At 42.3% G+C, this 15,872-nt stretch overlaps 1 protein-coding gene and 1 non-coding gene across 7 annotated transcripts in view; both read right to left on the reverse strand.

Annotated features, from left to right (window-relative positions):
• The window catches only part of SHROOM3 (shroom family member 3), a 335,191-nt gene that overhangs the window by 40,413 nt on the left and 278,906 nt on the right, over window positions 1–15,872 (reverse strand). For 5 of the 6 annotated variants that reach the window (XM_044945747.2, XM_044945752.2, XM_044945748.2 and 2 more), the window contains one exon: window positions 364–495. In XM_044945747.2, the coding sequence (XP_044801682.2) occupies window positions 364–495 (132 nt within the window). Of the gene's footprint in view, window positions 1–363; window positions 496–11,750; window positions 11,986–15,872 lie in introns of those variants that run through there. The other variant, XM_044945749.2, reaches the window with a different exon arrangement.
• On the reverse strand, window positions 12,614–12,685 carry TRNAG-GCC. Its single transcript has one exon. It is a non-coding gene; the product is annotated as a tRNA-Gly (tRNA).

Consider the following 15,872-nt stretch of genomic DNA (forward strand, 5'->3'; position numbering starts at 1 on the left):
CATTCAGGTAAAAAATAGATACCTATTTGACTAAAAGGATGTGAAGCATCAAGGGAGGGAGCCGTGAGTTTTTCTGCTATAGTGCTATGGTGTGTAATTGAGAAATGTCTGATTGAGGATCAATAAACCCCATAAATATCTCAAATGGCTAGTCATTGTTCAAAATAACCCTGGCCTCTCTCCACGCTAGTCTAGCCCAGAAGGTGATGACTCATATGAGCGTCAGGGCTTTTAAGACGATGCGGATAGTGGGTAGAGAGACTTAATACTTGGGGTGAGTAAAAGAAAACAATCCTTTCTGGGAACAGAGCATTTGAAAGCAAACCCCACCCCCAACCCCAGGTCTCAGCTGTGGTCACTTACCTGGAATGGTAGCTCTGGGGCCAAGGCGTGCCAATCGTGCCCTGAGATATCTGCATCATGCTGGCATCGGGTTGGTTCTCCCCAAGTTTGGTCGAGTGCCAAGAGTGAGGCCGGCCTGCAGGTTCAGTGCGTCTGGGGAGACACAGCACATGAACCCTTGCGTTAGGAGCAGTCTCCACTGATCTCTTCACCAGTGAGATTTATGGACTCGGAAGCAGAGACTGCTGTGTCTCAGAGATGGAACACAGTCGAGTAAATACTGGAAAACATCTTACTGTTCATTTCTCTTACTAACCATTGTTTTTTTTTTCTGCTTTATTATTATTTTTATTTTCCTTTTCATTTTGACATGATTTCAGTTACATACAACTATTGCAAACTTAAAGAATTCCTGCATAAACCCTTGTGCCCTGTTGAGAGTGCAAACTGGTGCAGCCACTATGGAAAACAGTACGGCGTTTCCTTAAAAAAATTTAAAATAGAGTTACGATAGGATCCAGCAATCCCACGACTGGGTGTTTATCCAAAGAAACTGAAATGAGGATCTTAAAGGGGTATCTGTACTCCCGTGTTCACTGCAGCATTACTCACAATGGCCAAGATATGCCCTAAGTACACACCGAACTGACAAAGCTGAAGGGGAGAAGTGGGTGTTCTTCAGACTGCAAGGCTGGAGGTTGAATTTGGTAGGGAGGATTACACTATTGTACAAGTTCAGAGTCAGAGAGTGGCTGAACTTTATTTTTTGACAAAAAAAAAAGTAAGATGTTTACCACTGACTTCAGGGATTTCTAGACTGAAATCTCAATGGCGAGAAGAGAGGAGGTGCCCTGAAGTGGCATGCAGCTACCCAGGCTTAATATCAGCTGGTATACCTCCTTCAGGAAGGAGCAGACATCTTGCTGAAAGTTCTGAATCAGACTCTGAAGCAGGAAAGGCGGCTGTGCAGAGAACAATGAAGATCAGTGGAACTGTCTCATCTAGATTAAGTGAAAAAAAAATTCTCTATGTGCTTTTAAAGACAACAGTAGGCTCTCTTTTAAATCAGGGGTCCCAGGCCCCCAGGCCATGGACTGGTTACTGGTCCGTGACCTGTTAGGAGCCAGGCCATATGGCAGGTGGTGAGCGGCATGTGAAGAAGCGAAGCTTCACCTGTGTTTACAGCTGCTCCCCACTGCTTGCATTACAGTCTGATTCTGCATTACGGTGAGCTGTGCAATTATTTCACTATGTATCACAATGGAATAGTCATAGAAATAAAGTATGCAATAAATGCAATGTGCTGGAATCATCCTGAAACCATCCCCGACCCCCAATTATTTGGGGAAAAACTGTCTTCCACAAAACTGGTCCCTGGTGCCAAAAAGCTTGGGAACTGCTGTTTTCAATCTAAGCTGTCCAGACCGCTCTTCAGTTTCCTTCCCTTTCATTCGAAGGGCATCCACAGACACTTTCTAATGACAGCCATTATGCTGGCACTCAGGTTACAAAGTATCATTAGACCCAAATAGCTCACAGAGTAGTAGAAGAGACAGCCAAGCAGAGCACTGTAATACACTGAGATGGAGTCCCTAATAGAGATGTGTACAAGGTGCTCGGTGAACTCAGGAGAGGGAGTCACTGGGGGTTTCACAGTTAACTAAGCCATGAACGATTTCTCCAGATGGAAGGGGATGGGAAATGGAAGGGAAGCACATCCAGGTAGAAGAGACAGCATGGCAGATGCATGAAAATACAGAAGAACGTGGTACAAACAGCTTACATAAGTGGAGACTAGATGATGAGTGAGGGGGAGGCAGCAGATGAAGATGAAGAGGATCCAGATCTCAGCTGGCCTCACTGAAGGCAACAGACAGTACCCTATGGAACTGGAGGCCACTGAAGAACCTGAGCCAAGCAGGGCCATGTTCAAATTTGAGTTTCAGGAAGATACTGCCAATAATGACAATAAATTTGAGAGAGAAGACTGGAGGCTGTTGGACTGGCCAAGGTAAGAGATTAAATAAAGACCCAGCACTAAGGCAGGAGCAGTGAACTTAAACAGACAACAGATCTAATGCCCAGCCTAGTGAGCACCTGGATGTGGCTGGCACAGAAGAGTACAGTCCAGTAGGAAGGATGGCCTTTGCGTCTGTAGCCTGAGCTAGAATGGTAATATTCCTCACCTATATAAAGAACTGTGAGATGAGGGGCGGGAACAGAGCGCGGAAGGAGGGAGACAGTGGGGTGTGCAATGTGAGGTGCCTGCGGGGTTGCAGTGGGGACAGGAGGCAGTGGCAGCTACAGGACTGGCGTCTGCGCTAAAGGTAGAAATGGAGGAGGCACGAAACACATGGCCTTTGAGAAAAGATGAGCTGCTTGGGCAGAGCGCCTAGGAGACTGAAAGGAAGTCCTTTAAAGATAGGTCTCTGAGAACTGTCCCAATTTGGGGGTGGAAGGGGGCTGGAGGGGGCTATCAAGAGGCTTCCAGAGGAGCAGGAGGAAAACCAGGAGGGCGTGGGAGTTTCACAGAATCCCCTGGGGAGACAGTGCAGAGAGCAAGGAACTGCCAAGCATTCCAACTGCTAGAGAGAGGCCTGTCTGATGCTGGTGCCTGCAAGTGCACTCGACTTGATGGCTGATAAGTCTCTGCGATGGAATGACAGGGAAGAGGCCTGAGTAGGATCAGGTAAGAGGTGAGTGAAGGAGTCCGTCAAGGCTGCATATTGTCACCCTGCTTATTTAACTTCTATGCAGAGTACATCATGAGAAACGCTGGGCTGGAAGAAGCACTAGCTGGAATCAAGAGTGCCAGGAGAAATATAAATAACCTCACATATGCAGATGACACCACCCTTATGGCAGAAAGTGAAGAGGAACTAAAAAACCTCTTGATGAAAGTGAAAGAGGACAGTGAAAAAGTTGGCTTAAAGCTCAACATTCAGAAAATGAAGATCATGGCATCACTTCATGAGAAATAGATGGAGAAACAGTGGAAACAGTGTCAGACTTTATTTTTTTGGGCTCCAAAACACTGCAGATGGTAACTGCAGCCATGAAATTAAAAGACACTTACTCCTTGGAAGGAAAGTTATGACCAACCTAGATAGCATATTAAAAAGCAGAGACATTACTTTGCCAACAAAGGTCTGTCTAGTCAAGGCTATGGTTTTCCAGTGGTCATTTATGGATGTGAGAGTTGGACTGTGAAGAAGGCTGAGCGCCGAAGAATTGATGCTTTTGAACTATGGTGTTGGAGAAGACTCTTGAGAGTCCCTTGGACCGTAAGGAGATCCAATCAATCCTAAAGGAGATCAGTCCTGGGTGTTTATTGAAGGACTGATGCTGAGGCTGAAACTCCAATACTTTGGCCACCTCATGCGAAGAGCTGATTCATTGGAAAAGACTCTGATGCTGGGAGGGATTGGGGGCAGGAGGAGAAGGGGACGACAGAGGATGAGATGGCTGGATGGCATCACTGACTCGATGGACGTGAGTCTGAGTGAACTCCGAGAGTTGGTGATGGACAGGGAGGCCTGGCGTGCTGCGATTCATGGGGTTGCAAAGAGTTGGACACGACTGAGCGACTGAACTGAACTGAACTGAACAGGTGAGGGAGAGAGAAAACGGAGATAGCAAGGGGAGGTAATTCTTTAAAGAACTTGGCTCTAAAATAGATAAAGAGGGTAGTAGCTAGAAGGCTGGGGCTTCCTTAGTGGCTCAGAGTCAATGCAAGAGACATGGGTTCGATCCCTGGTTGGGAAGATCCCCTGGAGAAGGGAATGGCTACTCACTCCAGGATTCTTGCCTGGAGAATCCCACGGACAGTGGAGCCTGGCAGGCTACAGTCCATGAGTTACAAAGGGTCAGATGCGACTGAACAGAACAGCTAGAAGGCTAGAGGGGGCCAGGGAGTGTTCTTGCTGTTTTATTGTAACTGATGAGAAGTACGAGCAAGTCTATATGAGACAGGGAATGGATGTATGTGCAGCTGAAGAGAGGCTGCCGCTCCTTAAGACTCATGAGGAAATAGGAAAGGACAGCATTCCAGAGCACACGAAGGGCGTGAAGGACATGAAAGGCATGACTTCATGTGGAAGAGAAGCCAGATCCACTGGGATGAGAAAGGAGGAGGTCAGGCGGTGCTCATATGAAAGAGGGCAGGAGGACAGCTGAAAGGACTGAACTTCACACCCACTGTCCTCTAGAGGGACGAGTGAGAGGCTCGATGCGGTGGGTGGGGATCAAGGGGCATGACAGGTAAGGACTGAAGTGCTGAAACTGAACTAATGATATTGAAAAGATTTAATAACTAAGATATGTTCTCTGCTCTTAAGCTTACACTCTGGTGGGGGAACCAAATGAAGTATTTCTCTAATAAATAATAAACTGTAAAGAAATAATTCTTACAGTAAAGATAAAGTGCCCAAGACTTGCAATGCCAAGACAGGATACTCAACTTGGGAAGATGCTTCTCCAGAGTAGACTCCAGAGGTTGACTGTTTGCCTTGGATTAGGGGTGGGAGTTTCCCTTGTGGCTCAGCTGGTAAAGAATCCACCTGCAGTGTGGGAGACCTGGATTTGATCCCTGGGTTGGGAAGATCCCCTGGAGAAGGGGAAGGCTACCCACTCCAGTATTCTGGCCTGGAGAATTCCATGGACAGTATAGTCCATGGGATCACAAAGAGTTGGACAGGACTGAGCAACTTTCACTTTCAGGGGTGGAAGTGTGTGTGGGGAGGATGCGTAGATTTCATCACAGTTGTAACACATTAAGAACAGGATGCTTGTGAAACAAACAAATCAATAGGTCCTGAAAAACACAGCCCTTTCATTTGGATGCAGAACATATGTTGGGAGGTTTCAGAGACAAATCTGTTTTACAATAGTCTTCCAAAATATGCAATTTAGAGATGACATGAGGAAAAAGAACACTGAAAAAGATGACCAAAATACAGCCCACCAACATTCAGAGTCTGAATAAAGAGCAATTTGGTAACATTCAGCAAGACAATTTTTAAGTAACATATTCATCAAAAGACTGAAACACAACCTAAATGCTCATCAACAGCAGACCAGTTAAGTCAGTGTGGTACCTCCATACAATGGAAGATGCATGAAGCCATTAAAAGAACTGAGCAGTTCTATACATGTTGACTTGGAAATAGCTCCAAAATATATGGTAAAAGGACAAAATTAAGACACAAAACTGTGCATACAGTATGCTGCTGAACATGGGGGAAAACATACTTCTGTTTATTAATGTAAAGAATATTTCTGGAAGAATTCTTGAGAAACTAGAACCAATCATTGACTGCCTCTGGGGAGAAACATTTATTTTTCAGGTATTTCCTTTTGTAACTTTTGAATTGTATACCATGTACATGTGTTACCTATTAAAAAGCCAAGTATTAAGAACTCATTTTTAAAATAAAATTCACTGTACCTGGAGATAACCAAAAAAGTCAAACAGCTGTTTATTGACCTTTTCAAGATGCAAGTAATTTAATAAGCATTCCTAAAGAGCACAGCATGCTTTACCTTTTAGGATCACTTTGATCTTAAAGAAGATAAGCAAATATTTTCCTAAAGCACATTACATCATGAGCATATCAATAAGAGTCAGAGGACCATTTAATTTTAAAATTGAGCAAACTAAGTTTTGTGTGTGGGTGTAATTTAAACAAAGCCCTTGTGTTGCATTCCTAACCACAAACAAGGAAGCTTCAGTGCGTGGGATGGGTAGGCTGATGAAACTGGAACTAGACAAGTGACATAATGTCCTTCTTAGATGATTTTGTCCTAACACACAGAGAGATTTGAATGCAAAGCGTGTTTCGGAGAAATTTACAATAAACTAGTTCATGTCTCTCGAGCAGTGTTCACTCATCTCCTTTCATGTGCCTTCTACCTTGCTGGGACTGTGGTTTTCGTTCAATTTAATTCAGACTTAAATTGAAGAAAGTAGGGGAAACCACGAGGCCATTCAGGTATGACCTAAATCAAATCCCTTATGATTATACAGTGGAAGTGACAAATAGATTCAAAGGATTAGATCTGATAGAGTGCCTGAAGAACTATGGACAGAGATTTGTAACACTGTACAGGAGGCAGTGACCAAAACTATCCCAAAGAAAAAGAAATGCAAGAAGGAAAAGAGGTTGTCTGAGGAGGCCTTACAAATAGCTGAGAAAAGAAGAGAAGTGAAAGGCAAAGGAGAAAGGGAAAGAATTACCCAACTGAATGAAGAATTCCAAAGAACAGCAAGGAGAGATAAGAAAGCCTTCTTAAGTGAACAATGCAAAGAAATAGAAGAAAACAACAGAATGGGAAAGACTAGGGATCGCTTCAAGAAAATAAGAGATACCAAGGGAACATTCCATGCAAAGATGGGTACAATAAAGGACAGAAACAGCAAGGACCTAACAGAAGCAGAAGAGATTAAGAAGAGGTGGCAAGGATACATAGAACAACTCAAAAAAGGGCTTAATGATCCAGATAACAACGATGATGTGGTCATTCCGGAGTGTGAAGTCAAGTGGGCCTTAGGAAGCATTACTAGGAACAAAGCTAGTTGAGATTATGGAATTCCAGCTGAGCTATTCAAATCCTAAAAGATGATGTTGTTAAAGTGCTGCACTCTATATGCCAGCAAATTTGAAAAACTCAGCAGTGGCCACAGGACTGGAAAAGGTCAGTTTTCATTAAAATCCTGAAGAAGGGCAATGCCAAAGAATGCTCAAACTAACACACAGTTTCCCTCTTTTCGTATGCTAGCAAGGTAACGCTCAAAATCCTTCAAGCCAGGCTTCAACAGTATGTGAGCCGAGAACTTCCAGAAGTACAAGCTGGATTTAGAAAAAGCAGAGGAACCAGAGATCAAATTGCCAATATCCACTGGACCATAGAAAAAGAGAATTCCAGAAAAACATCCACTTCTGCTTAATTGACTATGCTAAAGTCTTTGACTGTGGGGATCACAACAAACTGTGGAAAATTCTTCAAGAGATGGGGATACCAGGCCACCTAACCTGCCTCCAGAGAAACCTGTATGCTGGTCAAGAAGCAATTGTCAGAACCAGACATAAAACAATGGACTGGTTCCAAATTGGGAAAGGAGTACATCAAGGCTGTATATTGTCACCCTGCTTCTGCTTATTTAACTTATATGCAGAGTACATCACACAAAATGCCAGCCTGGATGAAGCACAAGCTGGAATCAAGATTGCTGGGAGAAATATCAATAACCTCAGATACACAGATGGCAGAAAGTAAAGAGGAACTAAATAGTCTCTTGATGAAGGTAAAAGAGGAGAGTGAAAAAACTTGCTTGAAACTTAATGTTCAAAAAACTAAGATCATGGAATCCAGTCCCATCACTTCATGGCAAATAGATGGGGAAACAATGGATACAGTGGCAGATTTTATTTTCTTGGGCTCCAAAATCACTACAGATGGTGATTGCAGCCATGAAATCAAAAGACGATTGTTCCTTGGGAGAAAAGTTATGACAAACCTAGACAGTGTATTCAAAAGCAGAGACATCACTTTGCTGACAAAGGTCTGTCTTGTCAAAGCTATGGTTTTTCCAATAGTCATGTATGGATGCAAGAGCTAGATCATAAAGAAGGCTGAGCGCCAAAGAATGATGCTTTCAAACTGTGGTGCTGGAGAAGACTCTTGAGGGTCCCTTGGACTGCAAGGAGACTAAACCAGTAAATCCTAAAGGAAATGAATCCTGAATATTCATTGCAAGGACTGATGCTGAAGCTCCAATACTTTGGCCACCTGATGTGAAGAGCCGACTCACTGGGAAAAAACAAAGAGGGCGACAGAAGGTAAGATGGTTGGATGGCATCGCCAACTCAATGGACATGAATTTGAGCAAACTCTGGGAGACAGTGAAGGACCAGGGAAGCCTGGAGTGCTGCAGACCCCTCTTTGGGGTCGCAAAGAGTTGGACACGACTGAGCGACTGAACAGCACCACCACCTTAATGTAGTACAACTGGACCTCAGGGAGGTCACATATGGCCTCAAGGAGTTTATAATCCTACTGGGTAGCCTTGAATGGGAGAAAAAATATTAAACAGCATCAGAGTATTACTCATTCACTCAAAAAATACTTCAGTGCCAACTGAGTGCCAAGTATCATTCTGGGCCTTGACATATTTTCTCACGTAACCTTTATACTCTATGATGTAGGACACTTATGAAGTCTTACTCTTCCTCCCAGCCCTCTCCACCCATTTCTCGTCTCCCTCCATCTAATCTCTGTGGTTAATTCCTTATCTATCTTTTCTAGTGATTTGTTATGCAAATACAAACAAATAGAAACAGATCTCTTTCGCTCCCTTCACAATAGGAAAGTTATGTGGTGCTCTGCTGCTGCGTTTTAGTTGCTCAGTCATGCCGACTCTTTGCGACCTTATAGACTGTAGCCCACCAGACGCCTCTGCCAGGCAAGAATACTGGGGTGGGCTGCCATTTCCTATGCCAGTGGACCTTTCTGCCCCAGTGGACCTTTCCGCCCCAGGGATCGAACCTGTGTCTCCTGCAGCTCCTGCATTGGCAGGTGGATTCTTTACCACTGAGCCACTGCAATTTGGTAGTTATTGCTAAATTGCTCCTTTTATGCTTTAAAGGGGAGACAAATAACATGAATAATGAAATGTCACTGTGCAAGTGATTCTTAGAGGAGATCATATCTTCTTTAGTATAGAAGAATAGATTATTTGTATTTGAACAAAAATGCCTTTTCAGGCATTTCCAGTTTATGGGAAAATGATGTACCTCAAACACAAAACCCATCATCTTCCAAAATGTTAAAAAAAAAAAAAAAAGGGGGTGGTAATTGTTCTTTGGCAAAGGCACTGCTTTTGAGATATCCTTTAGCCCTTTTCAGCATCCCTCACCTCTAGTTTCTGTGACTACTGGGCTCTTCAAAGCTATACTTCAGATTTTTTGGATTCAAAGAAAAATCTAACAAGCAAACATTTCCAAGGCTTTCATAATTGCCTAACCTCTGTGTCTTTAAAAAGTGGCTCAGTGGGTAGAAAGGTATGCGTTAGGTAATATAACCCCATAGCAACACACAGTCCTTTCTGGAAAGAGAAGTTCTTTTTAAATGTCACATCCTGATAATATGCCCTGGGGACTTTTGGCTTTGGCAACTGAATCACAAGTAAGAGTGAAGTCTAACATCTAAAATTTGCATAAAAAGTAAAAGCAGAATCTTTTCTTGTAAGAAGCTTTACCCCATTCTTCCACACCTGTTCCAACATCCTCTCACCCTTCATTTTGAAACATTTTTAAGCTTAAATGTTATTGATGACCACACAAAACTATTACCATAAAAAAGAGGGACTGGCCACGGGGGTGGGTCGGTGTTTTTCACTTAGTCACCAGTGGGTGATAATGCTGACATGTCTTTTCTCACTATGTCCTCTTTCTTTCGTCCTCCCCTCGACTCTGACATCTACAGAGAAATCAGAAGTCAACTCTCCTTCCCACACTTCACAGTCTGCCTATAAGCGATGGCAGAGGTTGGCACTAACAGGATCTTTGTTCTGTAACAGCATTCATCTTTGTTTTTCTTTGCCTTTCAAATACAACTACAGTATAATAGCATAGAATAAATAGATAAGCATAAGCTCTAATTAACAACAATTTCTTCTTCTCAACTCTCAACTTGGAACTAGACTTTTTTTTGTTGGAGGAAGGAAGAAGGAACTGGTTTTTACTGATTTCTTCAGATAGCAGACACTACAAGTTAAATTTTTTCTTCCCTACTACTTCTTTGTGCCATAGAATATGTTTAAAGGGTACCCTTTACATCAAATACCAAGCAAGCTATTTCAAAAGCAAGCTAATTCATTTTTATACAGTGCTAAAGTATGAATTAAATTTCATTTGGCAAAACAAGAAAGAGTGTTTTCGGTGTGTGTCAGGTAGAAGCCTTATCTTTTGGTAGTGATTTTTTTCTAAACACCATTCAATTAAAAAAATAAAAGAAAGAAATGCTCCGCAAATCTCCAGCACTGAAGACATGATTCTCTTCTGGAGCAAGTGTTATGCATTGTATTAGGTTTTTTCCTTCTCTATACCAGTTTCTCTTCATTTAGAGGAAGAAGACACAAATGAGGAATTAAAGGCAACAATAAAAGAAACGAAAGAATAGAAAGCATTAATTTTAGATAAGAACCTTAATCAATGGTCAAAAGAAAGATCTATATTTTAAAATCATTCCAGGAAAGAATGTTCATTAAATTTTTCAGATATTATTGAAACTAGAATGAAGAGAATAATGAAAGTTTTAAGGCAAAGAGGCTGAAAACTTTATGAACACTTGCTCCAGCCCTTCAGTTCCTACTTGCTAACATTTCCACGATAAATTTTACAACAAGGAGGAATTTAATTGCTACCACCATTCACACATAACCTGACACTCTGGGGAGAAAATAATAAAACTTGGAAGAATGCTCTCTCTTATTCACCTTTAAGTGAAAGAATGCCAAATAAAACTTGAAAAACCAGCCCTGGATCCTTCTCTCTCTATACGTGCTTTACAATCTAAGCAGTTCATTTTCCTTTTTACCTTTTACATGGTACAATAATAAAAATAAATAAATATTCAAGTCACATTGAGATCCAGGACAAGACCACAGCCGGTGCAGCCACCTGTTCTTTGCCATATCATATTTTCTTTCAAGTAGAAGCATCCCTGAGGCAAAGCACTGGCACAGCTCTGAATAAAATTTTCAAATCAAAGATTGTATAAGGATACAAGCTGAATTTGAATTATTGTGAATAAAGGAAACGATAGTCAAATATTTACGCCTTCCATTGTGATGGATGTCAATAAGGGCCACTCAGCAACCTCAATAAACACTCCTTTCATGCAAACTCAAAGTTAAAGGAGAAGACTACGCCTTTCCTTTAAAACTGAGACTACAGTTGCAGGTTCCTTTTCTTTATACAACGTTGGCAAAGAGAATAGAGAACTTGGTTACAAGTACATAGATAAGTAGCCATTCCTTGTGAGAAACAGAAATTATTACTCTGAAATTCCCTGGGGAAATGGGGAAGCAAAACCACGAAGTTACACAACACAAAGCAATTGCTAACTTGAAAAAGATAAAAATCACTCTAAACACATATATCATAAGAAATACAGTGACTGTACATGTTGGAGAGAGAATGACTGAAAATTCCCACACAGGACTATTGATAGTACATGGAATAATCAGAGGTGCTCAAATAATGAGAACTTACATGACAATTTAGAGAAATGGGCTTAAACTTAATACAATATAGCACAACATCAATAGACACCTGTGAAAGGCTTGTCAGCTGAGAATCCTGCAATGCAAGATTCTAAATCTCACTCTAACATAACTGTGGGCTTACCTTGTGGCAAAGAAAAACATCCTAGATAACAATCCTCTGGCCACCTGCACGTCATACTCAGGAGTGGGATAAAAAGCCATTGCGCTCTGCTACTGCTCTTTCTGCTTCTTCTGGGGCTGCCACGGCTCCTCAATGATGCCAGCATCTTCCATCAGACAGCTTGAACCACCCAGAACTCACTAAGCTTCATGTAAGTGGGAGGGACTCATTTCCAGCCACCTCTGTAAACTGCCAATTAAAACTCAATTCCTGCTCTCTAAGAGGGAAGAAGAGAAACTGACCCTTAGTAACTTCTGAGAAGAACCAGCATCTTAGACAGCAGCACGCAGCTCAGGAATGCCAGAATTCTATTCTGTGGGCAGGAGGAGGAGAGAAGGAAGGAAAACCATCTGCTGATAAAATGCATCACACTGTACTCAGGAAGTTTCCTTTTTAATTGATCTTCTCTGAACCCGAGCCCTCCTCCACATCCAAAAATGCCACTGTCTGCAAAAATGCGTGTTAATGGCATTAAGCTTCCCACAGTTTGGGAGACTAGTGAAGGAGGTCCTATACCAAACATCCACTGAGGTTTCCTTAGACACGCTGATGGGGACAGAACTCACTGCCAATGGAAGTGTAAAGTACCTGCTGAGCTAAACTTGCTGCCCAAATGAGAAGGAATACAGAGTCAAAGCCTGAGTTTCTATGGCCATTCATCTCAACAGAGCACATATCACCATGTATGGTAAGTGAAGTGAACTCGCTCAGTCGTGTCCGACTCTTTGCGACCCCGTGGACTGTAGCCCGCCAGGCTCCTCTGTCCATGGGATTCTCCAGGCAAGAATACTGGAGTGGGTTGCCATTTCCTTCTCCAGGGGATCTTCCCAACCCAGGAATCGAACCTGGGTCTCCCGCATGGCAGGCAGGTGCTTTATCCTCTGAGCCACCAGGGAACTTTCACTGGTAAGCACTTACTAATTAGATGAGACGGTCATTACAATGATGATGGTGACTGGTGGTGGAAGGTGAGGAGGGGACGAGACATTTATGGAGAAAGCACTGGCTTGGAAAATCTTGGGTTTTAAGCTGGAACATTTTGTCTCTTGAACTAACTCACTGGACTACTCTAGCCTGAGGCTTGACAGAATTTAGGTAGAAGTTCTGCCAAGATAAGTTAGATCATAGGATTCCTACTGACAGGTTGGACAAGAGAATTCGGGATCCAACCAGGAAAAGAATAGGACAGAATCTGTGAGAATATTAACCCCTGGACCACTAAGAGCTTCACTTTCTCTCTAACTTGATGATTTAGCGGGTCCCTATATATACCTGGAAGGAGGGAGTTTTTGTTATTTCTCTTATAAATAAGCAAGAAAATCCTTTCTATTTCTCCATGAAAAAGGAGCTATATATATCCATGACCCCCTCGACCTGGAATTGGCTCATGACATGATCCCAGCCCTCTTCAATTTCCAAATTGGTGTAGGCTTCCACAGCCTGTCAAGAATTAGACTTGCTCACTGCCCACTACTAACCTTCCACCTCAAAACCTGTAGACTCCTAAGATGATCAGCACATCATTTCTGCTCTCTCTAAAGACATCAGTGTTTCACCCCTTCCCCTGTTTCAAAACAGGACTTAGCAAAGAGATCAAACCAATCAATCCTAAAAGGAATCAACCCTGAATATTCATTGCAAGGACTAATGCTGAAGCTGAAGCTCCAATACTCTAGCCACTTGATGTGAAGAGCCAACTCACTGGAAAAGACCCTGATGTTGGCAAAGATTGAGGGCAGAAAGAGAAGTGGGTGGCAGAGGGTGAGATGGTTAGGTAGCATCACTGACTCAATGGACATGAACTTGAGCAAACTCTGGGAGAGAGTGAAGGACAGGGAAGCCCAGCGTGCTGCAGTCCCTGGGGTCACAAAGAGTCAGACACGACGGAGCGACTGAACAACAACAGACCATAGCCAACTTGAAAGAACTCTTAATGGCCAAAGCTGGAACAAGTTGAGCAATAAAATAAATAACCCACAGAGTAAAATAATATGAAGGAGTTCTTACTCATACAGATAGTCGAATAAATAAATAAATGGAGGAAAAGAGAGCTCTTCCTTACAGAAGACATCTAATTAATAAAGGTAGAAGGAATGAAGGAAACAGACTCATCTTTAGAACATTACAATAATAACTGTCACAGGCAATATCCATTGACAGATGCTAAAAATCAGTGGCAGATAGTTTGAGGAGAAACCATCTTTGCAGAGCCTCAAAACTACCTCCCTGCTACTGAAGATATGTGTCAACTGCAAGGAGATCAACAATGACTTTACAGTGAGGAGACCTCACCTTTAACCAGGAAACCAAGGTTAACATCACCAGTAATAACACATATTGATACCACGTAACACTGGAAATGACCCACTAAAAAGGACACATCATTTCTGTGGTATTCTTGCCGAAAATGCTTAACCTCTATCCAACCATGAGACAACACCAGACAAACCGAAATAGAAAACATTTGACAAAACAACGGGTCCATACTCTTCACAAAGTGTCAAGGTCATAAAAGATGAGGAAAGACTGAGGAAGTATTGTGGATTCGAGAAGACTAAAGGAACATGACAATTAAAGACAATGTGGGATCCTGGATGGAAAAAGGACACTGGGAGGACGGGTAGGGGAGGTGATATCTGACTAAAGTCCATCAAGGGTTACAGTCTGTAGTTACAAGTACTACACCAACACTAAGTCCTTAGTTTTGGTATTTACACTGTGGTTTTAAAAGATATTAACATTACAGAAAGCTGGGTGATGGGTGGATAGAAAACCTCTGTACTATTTTCACAGCTTTTCTGTGAGTCTAAAATTATTTCAAAATAAAAAGTAAAAAGCAAAACAGGCAGGATTTGAGATCTGAATAAACTGGATGAGAGCCAGACCAATTTCCAAGTTCAGTCCTACATCAGTAAAACGTGGGTTGCAGAGATCTAAGAGCATAGGAAAGAATATGGGTGGACTACTGTAGGGGCTTATGATATACCTGTGGAGATAAGATACATACACATGTGAAATCCTTAGAGGACAAGTAGAGTAAAAATTCTGGCCAAAAGGACATGAGCAGGCATGACCTTTTCAAAAGGAAAAAGTCTATCTGCTCCCTTCCAGTCTCCCTTCATACAGACCCACCATCATGAGCCAGTTTTGACCATGAAGATGAGGGCAGCCCCAGCTTATTTCAAAGATAATCTCTTCATGGTTATAAGCACAGTCTCTGCATGGTTAGGACACCACCTAGATATACATTTAGGTTTGTCTGTTTTATCCAGCTGTTAAGGGTTGTTTTATGAAACACTTCAATTGTTTCAAACTCAAACCCAGGTCTGTGTGATCTCACTGTTCACATTCTCAGCCCCTATTTAGTCTCAGTTCTACCTGCCTTCATCTACCTGTTGAAAGGCCCCACAATTACCTGTGAGTGTCCGGTGGCAGAAACTTAGAGGAGTCACACTCTTTAATCTCTTCTCCCACCCTCACCTGTTCTTGATATGTCTCCTAAATTCATCTCAAATCTGTCTCATCACCTCTTGCTAAGTTCAAGTCTTGATCATTGTCTGCTCAGGCCAGTAACTTCCTAACTACGACTTTCTGGCCTGAAATCCTTCAGCACTGATGCTACATTAACCTACGCATCTCATGAAGTCTCGTGAAATAAAAGGCTCTGATCCTCTACATTCTGAAGATCCTAGGAGGCTGAGGGGAATAGAGATAACCCTGGGGCTTCTGTTTCTTTGGGCTGTCCCTGGGCTAACCTTACACCAGCGGCTTCTCTCATAGACGGAGGCCTCTGCACATCTCGGCCTGTCCTCATTTGGTATGTTCAAACTGCTTTTGAATCTTTTTTTCAAACAAAACCTTACAAAGAATCCTCATATAGACATCAGATACAAATATTGTTTGATTATATAAAATATATTTTATGTATAGTTGCATATTCATAAAATGGGTCACTGAATAAACCTAAATTTATGTTTATTTATAATCCAAGCTCACATGTCTACATGAAAGAACCACCCCCAAACTTAAATCAGGATAACTGACAGCAATGATAACTGATCTACTGAGTGCTTATGAGGGGCT

This window comes from Bubalus bubalis, chromosome 7 (assembly GCF_019923935.1).
Source record: "Bubalus bubalis isolate 160015118507 breed Murrah chromosome 7, NDDB_SH_1, whole genome shotgun sequence".
Classification (NCBI taxonomy): Eukaryota; Metazoa; Chordata; class Mammalia; order Artiodactyla; family Bovidae; genus Bubalus; species Bubalus bubalis.